The sequence below is a fragment of the Varroa destructor genome, unplaced genomic scaffold (assembly GCF_002443255.2).
Source record: "Varroa destructor unplaced genomic scaffold, Vdes_3.0 BEIS01000005.1, whole genome shotgun sequence".
Taxonomy (NCBI): Eukaryota; Metazoa; Arthropoda; class Arachnida; order Mesostigmata; family Varroidae; genus Varroa; species Varroa destructor.
Window position 1 is genome coordinate 30,668,032 of NW_019211458.1, and position 18,222 is coordinate 30,686,253.

The 18,222-nt window shown below is 41.6% G+C and overlaps 1 protein-coding gene and 1 long non-coding RNA gene across 4 annotated transcripts in view; one reads left to right on the forward strand and one right to left on the reverse strand.

Annotated features, from left to right (window-relative positions):
* Positions 1-10,249, forward strand: part of LOC111251278 (uncharacterized) — a 48,764-nt gene extending 38,515 nt beyond the window's left edge. The window contains exons 3-5 of one of the 3 annotated variants that reach the window (XM_086990470.1): positions 5,400-5,540; positions 5,873-5,987; positions 9,692-10,249. In XM_086990470.1, coding sequence (XP_086846596.1) covers positions 5,400-5,481 — 82 coding nt within the window. In that variant the 3' untranslated portion in view covers positions 5,482-5,540; positions 5,873-5,987; positions 9,692-10,249. Of the gene's footprint in view, positions 1-5,399; positions 5,541-5,872; positions 7,720-9,691 lie in introns of those variants that run through there. The other 2 variants (XM_086990469.1, XM_022807717.2) reach the window with 2 other exon arrangements.
* Positions 1-13,952, reverse strand: part of LOC147755548 (uncharacterized) — a 30,907-nt gene extending 16,955 nt beyond the window's left edge. The window contains exons 1-2 of the long non-coding RNA XR_015328669.1: positions 13,119-13,952; positions 10,827-11,402 (exon numbers count right to left, since the gene is read on the reverse strand). This is a non-coding gene — a long non-coding RNA (uncharacterized LOC147755548). The remainder of the gene's footprint in view (positions 1-10,826; positions 11,403-13,118) is intronic.
* Between the last annotated feature and the right edge of the window lie 4,270 nt (positions 13,953-18,222).

The window sequence follows — 18,222 nt, forward strand, 5'->3', positions numbered from 1 at the left end:
CATTGTCGGGTGTCTAACCATTGATTATCCCGATTCTCGTTACGACGTATAAAGCAACGTAGCGAGCAAATTGCTGGGAAAACAACAAGGAGAGAGTGACTTTCAAGGAGTAGAAGCCAAACCTGGTAGCGAGCAACGCCTGCTAACATGATTCTTCCTGCCCCATATCAACCTCGAACCCAGCAACGCCAAGATCTAGCCAAGGCTATCGTCTAACTGGGGCTATAGTAGTTGAAACAGCCGTACAGACTTGCAGGACACTGGATGCGAGTGGGAAGCCCACCGCCTGCAGGGCGCTTTCTATGTGTTCGTTAAGCCAATAATATGATTGTCTCGGCCCGTTCTTCGAAAACGAGGGTTTGGGCATTGTTCGTAGTAGCCGTGTAATGGAGTTGTAAGTTGCACTTCCTGCGAGAAACAAAAATTGATTTTCTATGTAATCGTGATGGCACAAACATGGTTAAGCTTTCTTTGTCCGTGTCCCGATGAGGTTACGGTGATCAGACAACAGCGAAAATCGGTTATAGCTTTTCCATTTATAGTGTTTTTTTTTTCGGCTTGCGACGAGAGCATGCGTCCGGCTAGCAGAGAAAACCCTTGTTGTGATATCGATAAAAATAGCAATAGAAATAAACGACATATTGACGTATTGGTTTTTTAGCTAATATTTATATTTTAGTTATACGATGGCAGAAGGTCCCAGGGTTGCTAAGAGATTCAGATCTTTATCTAGGTATACGATGACAGACGAAAGACAGTATAGCACTGTATATGTCGACCTGTTCGATCTCTGCTAGCCTCGAATAGATGAGCAACTGCAATTAGTTTATTACAATACAATTTCCGTTTCATAGAGTAACCATCTTACCATCCTGGCGGGTCAGTTTTCCGTTCCGTAATTACTCTCCTGACACTATACATTTGGTTGAGATGGTTTATTTCCCGACGGCTACGAATGGTTAGCCTTCAAGGGGAATAGGACCATTCTCATTGGTTATATTACACTACATAACATTAGCGCGAACAATTTGCTAAAAATAATGTTCACCCTCATGGTCGTCCCCTCATTTCTAATCTCCGGTGCACTCGGCTACAGTTTCTCAGTCCCGGTTGACTTCACCCGAGGTTGCCTGTCGCATGTGACTGGTTCAGGCCACAGACCCAGCCTCATGGCACCATGTCAAACAAGCCGACAAGAGAACGCTGGCGACCAAGCGGCATTCTGCCGCATAGAATCTTCGTAGTACCGGGAGCTTTATTGGAGTAGGGGTGTGACAGCGAGCGCGAAGCAGAGCTCCATCAGTCAACTTAAGTAGGATCAGTGTCGACGTTTCCCTGTTAGCTAGCCAGCTAGAAATCTTCTAGCTTGGCTAAGTACCAACATAGCGTATAGCTGCCAGCAGCAGCAGCAGAAAGTATCGAAAGGACTATCGGCTACAAATGACGCACCACAGAGCAGCGCGCGGTTCCGCGGCGACAAAACAAGCAGCGAACGATAGCGTTAGTGTTCCATTTTGTCTGTCTACTTAGCGCTTAGTTTCCACGTTCGCCTAACACGCCTCCAGAACTGTTCCACCGGCCCAGGACGTCTCAAATCTAAGTCGATGGTCGATGACTACGCCTCGTAAGGAGGGAGACTTATAGAGTGCGAGCGAAAGAAACATGCTGAACAAGTCTCATTTTCATTCGTATCTTCCGTATTGCCACTTCATGCCATCATCGCAACTCGGAGAGCATTACATGGAGCATTAGCTTGATGAGGCCTTGTTCTTCGGCTCGATACGTGGGAACGAGCCATGGAAAACACCAAACGAAAAGTCATTTGTTTACTAGTTCACATACTACGAGCGTACGATGATCCAACGGTTCCGTCTACAGGAAACAGTTTTTTTTTTTTTTTTTTTTTTTTTGTTTGTCAAAGGATACCGCCGTCACTATGATCGCAGAGAAAGGCGCTAAGGTCTGTGTCATTGTGTGCCAACAACAACTTGGCCGACACGACAGCATATAGGTGTGCTACTTAACATACCTATAGAGAAGTGCGGCTCAACGGTGAAAAGGGCATGATATCATATTTAGACGCTCGACATCATGGGTGCGCGAATACCAGCAACACAAAAAAGCGGGCGGTAATTCCTTTAGAGTGTCAACTACGATATATTACCCTGGTCTTGCCCAACAGATATTCCATTTAACCTGCTTAGACGCGCTCAAAAATCGCCGAAGGAACAATCTCGTGCAGACAGACGATACTCTAGAAAGAAGAGCGAAGTCTATCGCGTATATCTCACAGTTCCAGTAATCTACTGTTTCGCAGGATGTTAATATACCTTGACTTCTTAGGCACAGCCAATACTTTCAAATAACCTCGAAGTTTCGGCAATGACATAAGCGTTTAAACCCTAGTAATGGTCCAGTATGTACATTTTAGCGAAACTATTGGCGGTATAGATGAAGACGAACAGAAGCTATTTGCGAAAAACGCCGCCGCGTTTTAAACTACCGCCATACAATAATTGCAGTAGTAGAATTACGCTTGAACGAAGTTTTTATTTATGAACTAAACAATTATTTCTTTTCACTTCCGTACTGACCTTACCAGAAGTCAATATTAGTCGCTAAAGGACCCGTAAAGATATCTAGAGCGCCTTTCAACACTACCTCCCTGATGGGGTGATCCCTTGAAAGTGGGGTCTGCGCAAGTCAGGATCACTGTAATAGTAGCGATGATACAGGGTTTGGTTATCCATTGATGATAATCCGATTTCCTTTTTCGCAGAGCCTGATTTCCTGTACTCACAACGAGTTCGTGCTATACATATATATTCAGGAATACTCATTGCACCTTGCTATTTAACGAGTGCGGACAGATGACATTCGACGGGTATTAAGTCAAATCGACCCTACCGCAGTCGGATCGAGCCCGTTTCATAATCCGCTTTGTTATTGTCAGTAGCGGCGTACGGCTCTCGTCTTCATCCTTTCAAAATCTCACACGGTTCTCTCGATGTGCTCTTGCAATTTGTGATTTTTGTGCCAGATGCCTGACTGGCTGTGCGATCGAAACGGTAAGTTAAAATGACCATAATTCAACTTCGACAAGAATTGTCCTGATCGCGCATGATCCTGAACGAACTGTAGCAGTTTATCTGAGAGGCTTCAGATTAGTGTCACTTTTGTCTGGCATTACGCCGCCAATCACGTTAGGTTTTGGAACGAGACGAGCACGAGTAAAACCTTAAGGACTCATTAGAACCCGAGGCATCTATGACACCTAAGAAGTGTGAGGTGATACAGAACATCACCATGCACTATCATTTGTCGGAATGCCTTCATCCTGAATCAATCCTGCGATTTTGTTCGTCTAGCTGCAATCACCATGTTGCCAATTGCTGAACGAAGACACGACCAGAAAGCGATAGAAGATACACGCCGCTGTTGGTATTAAATAAACGGGCAGGCAAAAGTTAAGTCGGACAACCAATCGCAGACCGAAGCCACTTATTGTATCGGGATTAGAGCACCCCATAATAGAGGGAGGCGTGGATAGGACGGTTACGAAACGCGCACCACATCGAAATAACATCACCAGCTGCGGAGGTTCTATAGAAAGCTGATCAGTCCCGAAAGACTGCACAGAGCGATTACACGATACGATTTACGTTAGCAAAAAGTAATATCTGCTGTGTACCTTTTCTTTTCTTTTGTCTCGCTTAATCGTAACAAAGGAAAAAAGGTCAGTTTATGCAGTATGGGTTCGTCTGCAACGAAACAATTGACTTCAGCACATTTTACGGTTTCTGATTTCCAACTCATTTGATCTGATTGGACGTATCAGCTTTACTTTTATCCCAGCCATCTCAGATTGTCTCGTTCAGGTGACGGTAAACTGATTTCGTTTTTTCCGCTAATTAAGGTATTCAAGCATGTTACTGCCTATACAAATACTGCAGTTTATACTTTCGTTCTTATACTCGTTCTATTGAACGGAAACCAAATGCTCAATAACTACCGGCACGCAATGGACATGGATCAAAAGCTCCACATAAAAACCAGTACATCACTGGTCAGATAAAGTATCGCGAGACTATGAGCCATTCTATGTAAGCTACCTTCACACCTGGAGTTGGCAAATACGGGCCCCAACATTGAATCACTGCGACGAAACTCGTAGCAATCTGTACTTTGTTAGCTACTCGTATAACTGCTATATTAGTAAGGGGCGGACTGGCAGGGACTTTCTGACACATTGGTTCGCCAAACCGCGTCGTTTCGAAGTCCCCTGGAGTCCTGAGCTTCTTTTCCACCCGCCCTAGGTTCTTTTTTCTCTCTTCTATAAACGGCAATTGATTGTCCTAAACAGATTGAACCAGGCCCGCCAACAGCTATCACCTTCGACGGCACAGATGAAAAAAACGAATCACATCGACCAAGTAAGTGTCATTGGCCAAATGTGATGGTTGAGATTAGAAGACCTCCGGTGAGAGGGTGTTAAGTAGCTGTGCACGTCCCCATCGAGCTGTTTCTGATAGTCCCCTCCATGGATTCCTATATATTTGCGTATGTATTAGTGTATCTACATACACTAATACAATAATAGTACAATAGAAGACCGCGATATTTCGATAGATCTGTGCGGTGACAAGTAGCTTCATGTCCGACACTTCGAGGGATCGGATGTCCCTTTGGTAGTTAACTCCCTAGGTCTCATCGCGGTAACAGAGACGAGATTCTTCTTTCGTCCGCTGCGCCTACAAGTAACGCACTGATGGCAGATCAATGAAAACACCCGCCCAACCTTCATATGTCACTGCGCGGTCGAGAAGTCGGGCGGTCGTAGCAGGACCGAGGCGGCCTGAAGACATGAGCTACGATAAAGAGGCGGGGTCTGGATGAAATTGGTGACATTATATTGTAGTGCTAGTTTGCTACCGTTGCTCTAAGAAGAACGAGCCTCTTATAACAAAAGCTGACATTGCGAATTAAATAATTCAAAAGTTTGAGTGGGGACGGAAGGCGAACAGTGGAACAGTTTTAACATGGATGAATCTTTCTTATATGTTTAATGTTTATGTAAACAAACTAGATGGCTATAGTAGGGAAGCGGTTGTTGGCTTCATTCCATCTATGTTTTTGCGTGAAACCTACACTCACGAAGATAGATAGGCAAATGTGGTTAAGGGGGCACGTACCGCCTAACCATAACACGATAGAAAGCTAAACACAAGAATTAGAAAAGAGTTTCAAATTAACGCATCTAGTTGAACGAGGTAGGCCAATACCTTAATCACACATGTGTTGATTATTAGGCAAAGCCATCGATGAACTGAATAAATGAGAGTTCGAACGTGGGGGTTGTAGTAATACACAGTGTCGATTTTTGCTGATTTTTCTTACAGTATACCACCTATGAGCTCCGGTAAGGCAACGATTTTGACCTCGGAGAGTACGGCCTTCAGACCGATCAGCTCTAAGGAGTAACGCAATGGAAGATAGAAAGCAGCGTGCGCATTTAAGTCGATCTCGAATAGTGGACTAATGTAAGTCGATGCGGACATGCCAAATATTCAAGACCCCTCAACACAAGGCGCATTTTCCATAGGTCCTATCCTTTTTTCATAGGTAAACGCGTATAGGTGCAGTACTTTGATACCGATTGCAAACGATCTCCAAAACGTAAGATGGTCAGACCAATTTAGTTCAATGTACAGGGAACATCGGCGCATGAGCAGTTATTTTTATTAGATATCTCCGTTCTATTCCGAGTATGTCTTCACATTGGCGTGTAGGAGCGGGTAGTTACATGACGTCACCGTCACGGAACGCCTAGACCTCCATCTAAACAAATCAATCTGTTTCTTTTTCATTCCAGATATATTCACGCATCGCAAATCTTGAGCGTGTCTTTCGAGACTAGTCATCGTCGACCAACTAGTCAGCAACAGTATCACAAATGGATTGGTATCAACACGAAGGCGAAGCTAAACGTAAACGCAATTAAGAAGCATTTTGCAAATAGTATATACGCTTAGCGAATCCTCCGCATCGACTGTCCGTGTTGGCCAACCCACAATTTTGTTCCCAAAAGCACAACCCTTTTTAACTTATGACATGAATAAGGTTACATCTCGCGACCCATAAATAAAACGCATTTGATAATCATATGTTATTACAGTTCATAGCAATACAGAGTGTGTTAAAACTCGAGATCAATCCTCGACGGGTTCATGAATTTTTGGTAATAAGGCCACGAAGGACCATGTCCATTTATTAATGAAGGATTGTTTTTAAGAGCGAAATTTTGTCAACTCTGACAAGCATCACTTAGTAGTAATAAATTTGGTTGTGTAACGGTCACTGCTGCGATTGAACAGCAGCGGAGTCTGCGGTTGAACAACTGCACATATATTGTATGGTCAGTTATTTCTGACAGTCTAAAGATGGTTAAAAAAAACCTTCTCGGTCGTTGGAAACATTTAGACTGGCAAGACACCTATCCTACAGGTATATTTTTATGTTTCTTGAGCAGGAAAACAAGTGGCGGAGAAACCTTAAGTCGTAATTGTCAAGATGTCACTGTTACGGAACTACCAAGCTTCAGTTACGACTAGAATGGATGTCGGCACTGCATGGCTTTGCTGGAAGAAAAAGCCATTTGTGTAGCCTTATGACTCCTTGACATGTTGATCCTGCCATTTAAAACGCTATGTACATGGTGGTAACAATCATAATACAGCCTTTGTTTGAATTAAGGTTCGAAAAATGCCTTTGGCAAGACGTGAACGTCGGCCAAAACATATCATTATAGCAAGGTGGATCAGGTCAAATAACGAGCCAGTATTCTATGTCTTAAGATGGCCAATCCAACTGGGAAAAATGGGCGACTGATTTGTAAGTAGGGAAAACGGAGCAGGGCTCTCGCTAGTAAAGCACTAAACGTACAAATTAGTGAAGTCTAATTTAAAGATCATCCTAACAAATCGACCGCTGATTGGAGGTGAAATAAAATTTCAATCTTCACCTTCAACGACCTTTCATTGCTTTATGGCAGAAGCAAATGATTGTAAACCGTAAAGTGTTATTTATCTCGAAGAAGAGGCAGTTACGGCGGGGTAGCACTTACGTTGAAAGGACGTATACCAAAGTTATGAAGAAAGCAAAAGCCACAGTTCTCTCAACAACTTCAGATTTTCGATTTTACGTAATTTGATTCAATTAAAGCATACATGAGAGTTCTTCCTATATATGTAACACGAAAAGATCTGACCCGTCGACGAATTTCCATACACAGTTACTCATGTACTACATCAATGGAGGATGCCAATGATCAGACGAGTGGTGATCGATAACGAAACGCTCAGCTATTGCGTAGGCTACCTCTTAACGATCACAACGGGAGCTGCACCTAACGTATGGTGCGCCTTCAGACACAAACTCTCTTAGAAGTAGACATCTATCTTCACAAAAATAGTAGCTATTATTTAATAAATGTCAGATTACTGTATTAAACGATAGAAATAAATAACACATATTCTCGCATAAATGTAAAAGTGACGGAGTATAATCGCGCGCGTAACAAATAGAAATGATCGTATATTGAAGTCGGATACAGGGAACATCACGAACGGTGTAGAGCGCTTCGAAGGTGGTCGGGATAAATGTATTGATTCAGTCAATATGGGAATTGTACAAATAAATGTATACTGATTATTTCTAAAAGGAATATTGTGTTTATGTAGTATTCCAGTAGCTCTATTTAGTATATTTTCGTTCTTTCTAGTAGGTACACTTGAATATTCGAGAAGCCATTTACGATTTTGTCCTTAGCCGCAGTCTGTGTGCTGAGTTTATGCTCGCGCGACACGTCCTTAGCAGGGTCATCCCTAGCCAATAACTGTGCGGTAAACGCGCGGATTTGTCGGTTATACACATCTTTGTAGAAGACATCGCTTTTATTAATTGTTTCTAACATACCGTGTCGTTTCAAACATCACCTGTAGCAGACGAGTCTGCTTTTTGTTCAAGCAACATTTGCAATATAACGTGTACGCATTTAGCAATTTTTCCATAACGAACCACCCGTCAGGAACTCTAACCTTCAGCATTCACTTAAGGTTAGCGTTGTGGCTCACATCCTCGTTGCGATTTATCACAGAGACACTGATGAGAAACAGCAGCAGGATCTCATCCATATGACACCTCCATCCCAATGCCGCACCCGCAAGCAGCTTAGTCTTACTTAACGCCATTGATGCCCCCCTTGTTTCTTCGCTGCGGTGGATCATCGTTCCGCACCTTTGGCGAAGACTTCACACCTTTCGATCTTGCGTCGGCCTCATGAGGGCTGCCCAACCCCTGAAAAATGCGCGAATCTCCGCTATTCTTCTCAATCGTTATTGTATCGCTGACCGCTGTTGGCGTGCTGAAGCTATTTGCGCCTATTCCTACGCACTTGCTTCTTCTTCTCTAAAAAAAAAAAGTTATCGGCGACTATAATAATGATCAAGTTGACGACGATTATAATAACAATTTAAGAACATCTCCACCCAGCTCGTTGAAGAAAAACGAGACTTAGCGGCGTGTTCAACGCCGCCCCACCATTGACTAATGCCAGAATAGGCTAGCTCTAGGGATTCACGAAATCTATGCGTACGCTACGCTACACTATTGACCATTTTGGACATACGGTATGTATACTATTCGTGTTAGCAATACGACGATCGACAGTAATCACCAGAGAAGATTAGAGAATATATATATATATATATATATATATATTCGGTAAAGACCTTACTGGACATCTAACTGTCAAAGCAAGAAAGTATTTTCATAAACTTCCAATATATAATAGGCCTTATGGGTTAGCACGGTTAGGGTTCTGTCGTAATATCAAACTAAGAAGTACCAACACCGTGTCGCAAATTTTACATTATGAAGAACGTTCTTCGTTAGCTCAGCTCGATCTTCACGTTCCACTATATATATACATCCTTGGCAAATGGGCATATTTTAGGGGCTGTTATTAATGTCGGTACCGCTGCTAATGCCACCGCCAGTCCCGAATAATGCATCCCTGGGTGCTGCGTGTGTAATGGGCGCTGCTCGCTTCGATCTCGTGGCGAAGTGTGAAGCTCTGCTAACGATGCCCTGCCATCGATGTTCCTCTTCGCCATCATCAGCACCATGAGGCTGCTCGTCTTCTTCGTTCCTTATTGACGGAATGACGATTACCAGCACTGCCGGCTGTATCCTAGCAGCTTCGAGTAGAAGAGAAAAACGGTTCACGGCGGGTCACTAACAGGTATGTATGTATGTACATACATCATACGTTGGCTCGTTGCATTTTAGGTTCAGCAGCGTGTCGATATCCTCTTTAGTGTCCACACCATTGCTGCTGCCGCTACCCCGGCCGCGTTGACTGCTCTGACCTGTAATCGCAATGTAATTCGATGTAGGCCCCTAAACGAGGCATCCGCTTCGACTGATGAGGCCGTCTTCGTGGGCGCAGTCGTTGCCGCCGCTCCCATGATTGCTGGTAGCTCTTTTCGTCTACCTGCCCCTTACATTGGCAATGTCTTGCTTATATGTCTAAGTTTCTATCGCTGTTGTATACAGAACGGAATTAGGCAGAGATTATGTTTTAGCACAGTTCTTACTGCACGAATTTGTACTATAATGTATTTGATTGCAGTTAGCACTAAGACTGACTGAGCTAACGGGCAGCGTCACAGCATCCGCGCCGGCATCGAGCAAGGCAAGAAACCGTCACGTTAACGACGAGTCGGATCGTCGAATCAATGGTCGTTTAATAACAATTTAGCCGCGGGAGAGTTCCACTCATCTTATTGCTACCTGTCCTTTTATCGACATCAAAGAGACTGGATCAGAGTAGCAGTGCTTCATCAACACGAATGACAACGATGACAACAACAACACCAACAATATGCACAACAATCATAACGGTAGCTGACAAGCGACACCATTCGGCCACTTCTCCCAAAAGCTACAGCCCTGAAGTTTCTGAAGACTCTTCGTACATCAATCTACGATTTTCTTTTAGCTGCCATCGTGATAAGGGAACTTTGGACCGTTAATAAATGATGAGGCGAGGATATAGAGCGAACAAGGAGAAGCCGCCTGAGATGTAACTGTTGGCGGCGCCGGGTTACACACGAAGCGTAGAAAAAGAGGAACACAATGATTTATAAACAGCATACAGTGAAAGAATAATTGGAACATACAGCGGCGACGTTGATGGTAGTGAAGGTCAGATAGTGAAGGTTAATGAAGTATGGGTTAGCCGTGAAGTCTGCGGACTACGATGAGAAACCTAGAGCAGACGCTAGAAATACACGATGTTAGTCAGAAGAAGCTGACAAAAAATGAATAGAAGAATTGAAAAAGCATTTAACTTAACTTAAGGTTGAAAGAGATTATAGAAATGAGTATGACTTGAAGTTAAGCAGCGTCTGTTGGATATGGATGTATATCCATTATTTTACCTAACAACAAAATCGACTTACTTTATCTCTACACGTACTTCATATGTATAGTCTAGAAACAACCATGGATGCTAATAAATACGACTCTGTTGAAATATTAATAAATCATTTTTCTAGATATTCTAATGGGACGATTAAAATGAAATCAATTGATTTAAATTCATTTAAGTTGTGTCTAGGCCTGCTAGTGCCTGCACCGTAGAATAGCATAACATGAGCCTCGAGAAATCTATCTCTTCCGCTAACTGTTTTATGGTTATTCGACTGCTGCCAGGCGCGAGTTGCTGCCCTTCCATGTTCTCGTCCGTGACCACTGTCACAAACCTTCAATGATGAGAATCGACATCTATGGACTCCAGCACGTTTACTTCTTACTGGCTAACTTTTGCAGTCAATCTGCCACATCTGACAGAGAAGGTCTATGCGATTTATTTTACTTTTCACTCAAAGTCCAATGCACTCCCGATGCTCCATTTTGGAAAAATCACAAAACGCTTAATAAATGTCTCTCTGATTCAGTCTCACTGTACAACTCAATATTGTTTCAGATTATTATGAAATTTTACCTGTACGTAACAGAAGTCCTATTCTTTTTACCAAACCAAACGCGGATCACAAGCAATTATCTAGTGGCGCGAAAATTCAAACGACTTCTTTATTTCCAATCGACCAGTTCTTCTCTATTTAGTCACTATCGTACCTCTTGCCATTCTCTCTTGTCAAACAACTCTTGTCGAGAAAGTGTCCAACACGAGCTAAATCCATACGCAAATGTTAGCTACCGTCGAAGTTGCAAAATTTTTTACTAGAATAGACAGGTGTAATTCATCTTATGATGAGCCAGCCTCATGTCAGCATTAGTTCAGCGTGAAGTTTCATCTGCGTTCATCTGGAAGCGCTCTTCAAGGTGCGAAAAGTTCGGTGAAGACGATATCAGTAACGGTCAAATAGCACAAGAAGTTATTGGCTGTAGCGTTTGAGATTAAACGTAACGGATATATGGTAGTAAATAGCCACCGAAATAGAGGCTAGCTAAAAATGTTCTCTGACCTTTTTATCTGGTTCTATTCATGTAAATTCTGTTTACACGAAGCCCACAGTGTCTAGGTGTCCTTTACTAATACGTTCAGCTGGTCACATCCTACGTATGACGCTAATAAAGTGGCAGAAAAACAGCTTAACTTAATTTAAAACATAGAAATCTTATAAAGGAGAACGTTGCTTGTGGTTACGTTGAGTTGGTGAGCTCGAAGTGTTATACAATGGGCTAAAGACCGATCATGTTTGAAGTCACTACTAATCAGCTTGATAAAAGCTATTTTTTTATCGGATGATTATTATCGCATTTATTTTCATAAAAGCTGGTATATTAAATTTTCCTGCTTTTGTATACTGCATCACTGCTATCCAACTTATGCTGCACATAAGAATAAATGCTAGTTGATAAATAAATATGTAAGAAACAATACTATTACTATGATTATGAAACTGAAAGCTGGACAGTAGCTTCTGATTGAGTCTTAGAGCTCCGGGCTTCTAAAAATCGTAAACAATCTCATTCCGATTGTATATTGCCTTTTCTATTGCCCCTTTCTATTGTATTTTCTGAAACGATTCTAACATTGGAATATGCGCATAGTTCTACGGTCTGTCCGTTTTGCTTCATGGATAATTACTTATTGGCTGAAATGTACTCATTTAATATATAATTTAAAAGCTGAAAGTAACGATCATATACGTTAGTGTCAATTTAAGAAAAGTTTGTGTAACATAATGCTACGAAGTTAGAAACTAAGATGTAGATCATTTCGAATGCTAAAAACGCGGACTCACTGCCACTGCGTTGACAAGAGCAACGCGGTTTGCATTACGCATCGTAAACGCACGGCGGTCATACGACATTGTACGCCCAAAAAACCATCTGGGATAGAAAGGAAAATGAAAAACCGTTCTTTTATCTAGCAATTCGCATTATGCTGCCAATACTCGAGGCGGTTTTTTTTTGTTTATAATTTCGGCAAATTAATGATATCAAAATACGCCTTGTAATACCCCGAATTATTTAGAAATACTGTAGCAAAAAATCACATTTTATTCGAAGTTCTGTATTAGTCGAATTAGGTGGAGGAGGATAGGCAGTTATTCAAAATCGCCCGCTTGGATTAATTGAAGCGGCAAATTTTGGAGCGTGAAGGTGAACTTGAAAAATAAGCATTCAAAGGCTATGAGCAATATGGCGTTCCTATTTCTGTGAAGTTGGTTCACTTCGCTAAGACGGCTGGCAAAAACGTTCGGCGTATCTGTTTTAAGAAAACGCATCGAAACTGAACGAATTCGGGTGCCGACAGGTTCGCGGAGAGTCACTCAAGGACGCCGAACGAACACTACCATTGAGGAAACTTTAGAAGAAATAATGCATAGACTCGGCAAAAAAAATTAGCACACCCGCAGGTACGGACAACACAATTGTATCCGAAACTATCTATTGAGCTGCTACAAACAAATCCGGTGCAAGAGTGATTCATTTTTTGTATGTATTTAGAAACACGCGCTTTTATTTTCTACATACTTAGTGTACACAAGTTTCTTGTACTACATGGGCAGCCATATACATACCTGCGATTGCCTTGTGAGTCGTTCCATTTAGAGCATAGATCGCCCCATATTTTCATGGACGCAACGCACGAGTAGGTGACGCACGGCGATGGCGTCCGGCATTGTCATCAGGTACCCAGGCTGAATGCTTTCGATTGTCGTGCTAATCGTCCGAAAATCTCTTTTAGAACTCGACATGACGAGCAACGTTGTTCGCTTTTTAACTAGTATGTCATAGTAGCCAATGCCCCTAATGATTATCGCAAGTACTGCCATCAAGTTACTCCCGAACTTGATGAAATCAGCTGAGACAGCCATCAAATTCGATTTCTCTCCATGACGATGCTATTCTCAACGCCTGGTTTGTTCGGTCGGTGGTAGAGACTGAATTATGCGACATCTATGTCGACTGCATTCTTCAGACGGGTTCGTGGTTCACTAAAGATTCGCTTAAGGCGCCCTTGCCTAATTTTCTCATCAACCTTCCATGACTTTTTTTTAGCATCATGGCCACAACAATTCGACTACTGAGTGTTGATTTTATTAAGTAAGGAACGTTTCCGTCTTTGGAGCCGTTTGTTCCACAAAGAACGCCAGTTGTTATTCAGAAGTTGCTCGAAAATCTAACCGCTTGTTGGCCAAAACCTATCGAATTCGTTCGTACCGACGTATGTATGATAAGGTTCGGCAAAAATGACGGATGCATCAACGTCAAGATGTACGTGTGTCAGGCCTGCTTGAAGCTATAGAAAGTAAACAGCGTGTCCAGCACACATGTGATTCCTACAAACCGAGACCGAATCCGTCTGGACAGGAAAAAACATCGTGTAATTGTGACTTTAACGTAATGAAACGGCCGGCTCACTGTCACCAACAGTCATGACACGAAGCTGGTTGATTATTTATATATACTAAAACTATAGTAAAACTTGTTAAGCCGCTAACAACGACGCAGGTTCAAGCAGATTTACCGTCTTCTATACGCGAATTTTTTACCACAACAAATGTTGAGATATTGTGTTTGTTCTAATGGTATTGACTTGTTACTTAGTTGATATAATATCCAAGACCCGTAGGGAAATCAGTAACGTACGTTCTGGCCACATAGTTCCAATGCAAGACTTATGCTTGCTAATAAACTACGGCTTGGTTAAAGATGTACAAAATTCAACGCTGCATTTAGGCTTAACAATGTTCGGGATCGAAGCAACGCAGCTCCGTGCTCACGTGCAGCTAGAACGGTTGTTGACGCTCCTTACTACGCAGTAATCTACTTCATTGGAACACTAAACACGAATGGTGATTTAGGAGAACACTTTACCATTGATAAAGCAATAACTGTATGATCAAAGTGTACCCAACCCCATCTTTCTCATCATACTAAGTTGCCCATAATTTCCTAGGGAAGTGTATTGTTCGAAGGTTTTGTACTCGTTGTATATATCTCGAAAGACTGCGAACTTTCTCTTTGACCTGTTTCAGAAATCTCATGCTCTACATTTAAAGCAGGTATTTAATGCTTGATTTATTTTAGTACTTACTGGCAAGAGATATCATACTCACCTTGAGGACGATATTTCGAACAGTGTCGATAGGATCAGTGTATTGTTAGGGATCTAAACAACATGAAAATAAACGAGCCGTTTTAATAGCCAGAATTCTAAAATATCAGTGAAATTGTGCTCCTCAAATTTAGAAACAAGCAAGGGTCAAGAAGCAGCCCGAGACAATTATGCGTATGTTATTTTCTCTTCGAATCAGATGCCCTGTAAATTTGCTCGGATACATTTCAAATCGAAATGGACACAAAGGGTAAAATGTTTTCAGAGAGGCCGGCTTTTTCGCTACACCTTTATGAAGACCAGTACTAGGGGGCGGGCATTTTTAATCGCGTGCACTTTTTTTTTTAGGACTTAAGGAATAAAGGGCCTAGCTTCGTTCGTTATTTCAACATTGAGTACATGTCAAGTGCAGTGTCGTTGCAGTGTAGCTGGCTATGGCCATGAGTGGGCAAAATATATTTTACAAGAGCCATTCCTCAGGGTTTAGAGAAAACCGTCGTATAGTACTTAGCGAATTTATGTTGTTTTGATACAGAGTCCATTTGTTGTGTACGTAAAGGTGAAACGATATTAAGAGAAAAGACTGTATGGCCGTCGTGCCCTATTGAATAACCATGCATATGAATGGCATGGGGTATCGGCGAACGTTTGGTTGACATTTCGGCAGTCTCTATTGATTTTCGAAGGAAATCTTACACTCCAGAATTGCCGTTTTATGCCATTACTATCGGTAGCGAAAAAGTATACGGCAGAAAGTAGATTAAGCTATGGTATCAGTTTGGATGCGCATTGAGAGCCATTGGCATCTTGGATTAGGCTTAAAGACTACCTGCGTAAGTAACTTTGCTTACTATAACCTATCCGCAACAATAAACATCACAAAAATTGATCAAATATCTGATAGAACAAATGCAGAAATTAACTGTATAGTTAACCAGTACTCGGTTATAAGATGAGCTTTAGCGCTTGGTGCCATTAGTTTTCTGATTTTGTGCATGTATATGGGGCACTAGGAGATAACTTTGCACTTAGTTTTGTCTGGATTCTTTGACAGAGACTCCTCAACTTATAGATACAGATTACTAAACTTATCGCCGCAAGAAGCAGGAAAGATTTTTTGATTTAGAGGGCAGGTGCGAAGCACACCTACATACAGATAAATGTCCTTGTCTCTTAGGTCTCCTTGCAGAATCATCACATTCCATTTATCTTTGCCTACGAGATACTTCGTAATTTATGTCAAGGACCTTTTCGGCAGTGTGGTTACCATAGTGAACTATCACAGTATTGTACTTTTGTACAATTTGTACGAAGTGCTTTTGTAAGCCCGATGATAATCGTTAATTTTACGGTGTATCTGTAGACGTTTTAAGGCTATTTAACCAGTATTTTTTCGGCTTTTTAACTTCGATTTAGCAGAAACAATGTGAGAAACGCGGACACCCGTTTGAAAAGTCAATGATTTTCACAGGGAGACTTGCAACATTAACGTTCACAAAATACTAAATCCAGTGTGTATTCGTTTCGCTATACAGTTTCCTAAAATAATCATATATATATATATATATATATATATATATATATATATATATATATACACAGAATCAAGCTCGTGCCAAAGGATCTGCTTGATCACTGGCTTTACCTATGACCTAAATACCTGACATTAAATAAAACGGTATGATCGATATATGATATGTGCTAGAGTTGTCAGCTCGAACTGCTCCTAATATTCAGCCTGCACTCCGATCGTCATTGTCGATACTAAGGGTAAGGTCATCTTTTACGACTCGATACGCTCGATCTCTCAATAAATCCTTAAAAGCTTCTTCACTTCAAGCACATTCTAGTGAGTATCCGCCGACGCAAAAATGGCTACACACTGGTGCCGCTCTATGCATAGTATACGCTCTATGCTGGTTGTTACATGTATGTTTGTAAGATGTCGAAAGCTGCTTGGCAAGAGTGAATGAGCACTGTAGTAAGGCAAGAACTTCTGCCACCTCTCTCATAGTCTTATGACGATATTTAAGTGGACGTAACGTACACAGGATATCAGAAATCAACGGCCGACAATAGGCCAATAAAGTATCAGGCCTTGTTAAAGCTCAATATATATCTACAGTATAGATAAGCTACCAAATAATGTTGTGCCTTGTTATTTCTTACGATTTAACGTTTCTCACTTGTAGCGTTTCATCTTCCTTAGCTTGAACCGCGCTGTCGATTAAAGGAAAAACGAAACAAAACAGATTTCCTTCGCGGAGGGGCATATTCTATCGACGATTCACAAAAATGTTCTCTTTTTCCTGCGGCGACCGCATAAGTCTGTTGTCGGCTGAGAGCGCCTATGAATTGAGCTTTAATAAAGGATGCAGATTAACTCCGTGGTAGAAGACGTTCTTTTCGATTCAGCTTAGCGATACCCCACTATTTATGTTCCACTAGCGATTAACGACAAACCAATTATAGGTGAACATGAATGTACGCCAATTCATACGATAACTGATTGAAAAAGGCACACACTATAATATAGTACGCGGCTGTATATAAGATAAATCAATGCTACAATTCTAGTTCACCGTGCAATGCCATTGACACTGGTAGCAGTATTTTATTGTTCTGAAGGTTCTTTTAAGTGACACAATCTAGAAACAGTTTTTTTTATCCGTTAATTTTCTCTTCAGTATTACAATAGGTAGTTTCTCTTTGAAAAAGCCGGTTTTTTCACGTCCACTTAATTTCGCAATTTGTGATAGCCACCTGCATGACAAGCCAGTGTTTCTATCCGTCTCTTTTGTAATTGTGAGCTTAGGCGGGCATAAATGGGGGCAACGAATAAGATACAGTAGAGAAGAGTGCCTTTGACGATGAGCATTTGTTCAAAGCTCTGGTAACCTTGTCTTACTTTACTGTAGCTAAAAAAGAAAAAAAAATTTACGAAGTGGTTGTTTCGACGGGTTTATCATTTTTAATATTCAAAGGTAAAGCAGTGATTTTTATGGACTAGGAATCTTTTCTTTATATCCTTTGACCAAAAACAAAATTCATAATTTGCGCCTAGGAAATTTTCCTGTATAAAGTTACACTGGAAGAACACCACCAGGCAACGTAACAATAATCCGGTATCTTCACCAAGCTTGCAACATCTATCATTCAAAGGTACAAAAAGCTTTCAGAGATGGCATAGCGGTAGCGCGTCCACGTACTATTCCCTTAGAAGAGTAGATTATAAGGCTTAATGTCGATCGAAATACGACCAAGGGTATTTCTATTTGTGGTTAGTATCGTGTTTTCCACAATGTTGACAGATGTCGACAAAGTTCAGCTTCTTACGATCTAAATAAGAAAATTCTCCCGTCCCGGCAGAAGGGAGCCCTTGCGGCGATTTGGTTGCGGTGTTCCAATGCAATTACCAGTACGAGTAGGCAGGTAAAAGTTAAGAGAAAGAATCACTATTTCAACGGTAAAACCGAAGTATTCAGTGGGCAGTTTGGCCTATGATAGAAGAGAACGTCTGTTTCGCACAGCCTTGTAACAACGGTTGACCACTAAACGTTTTC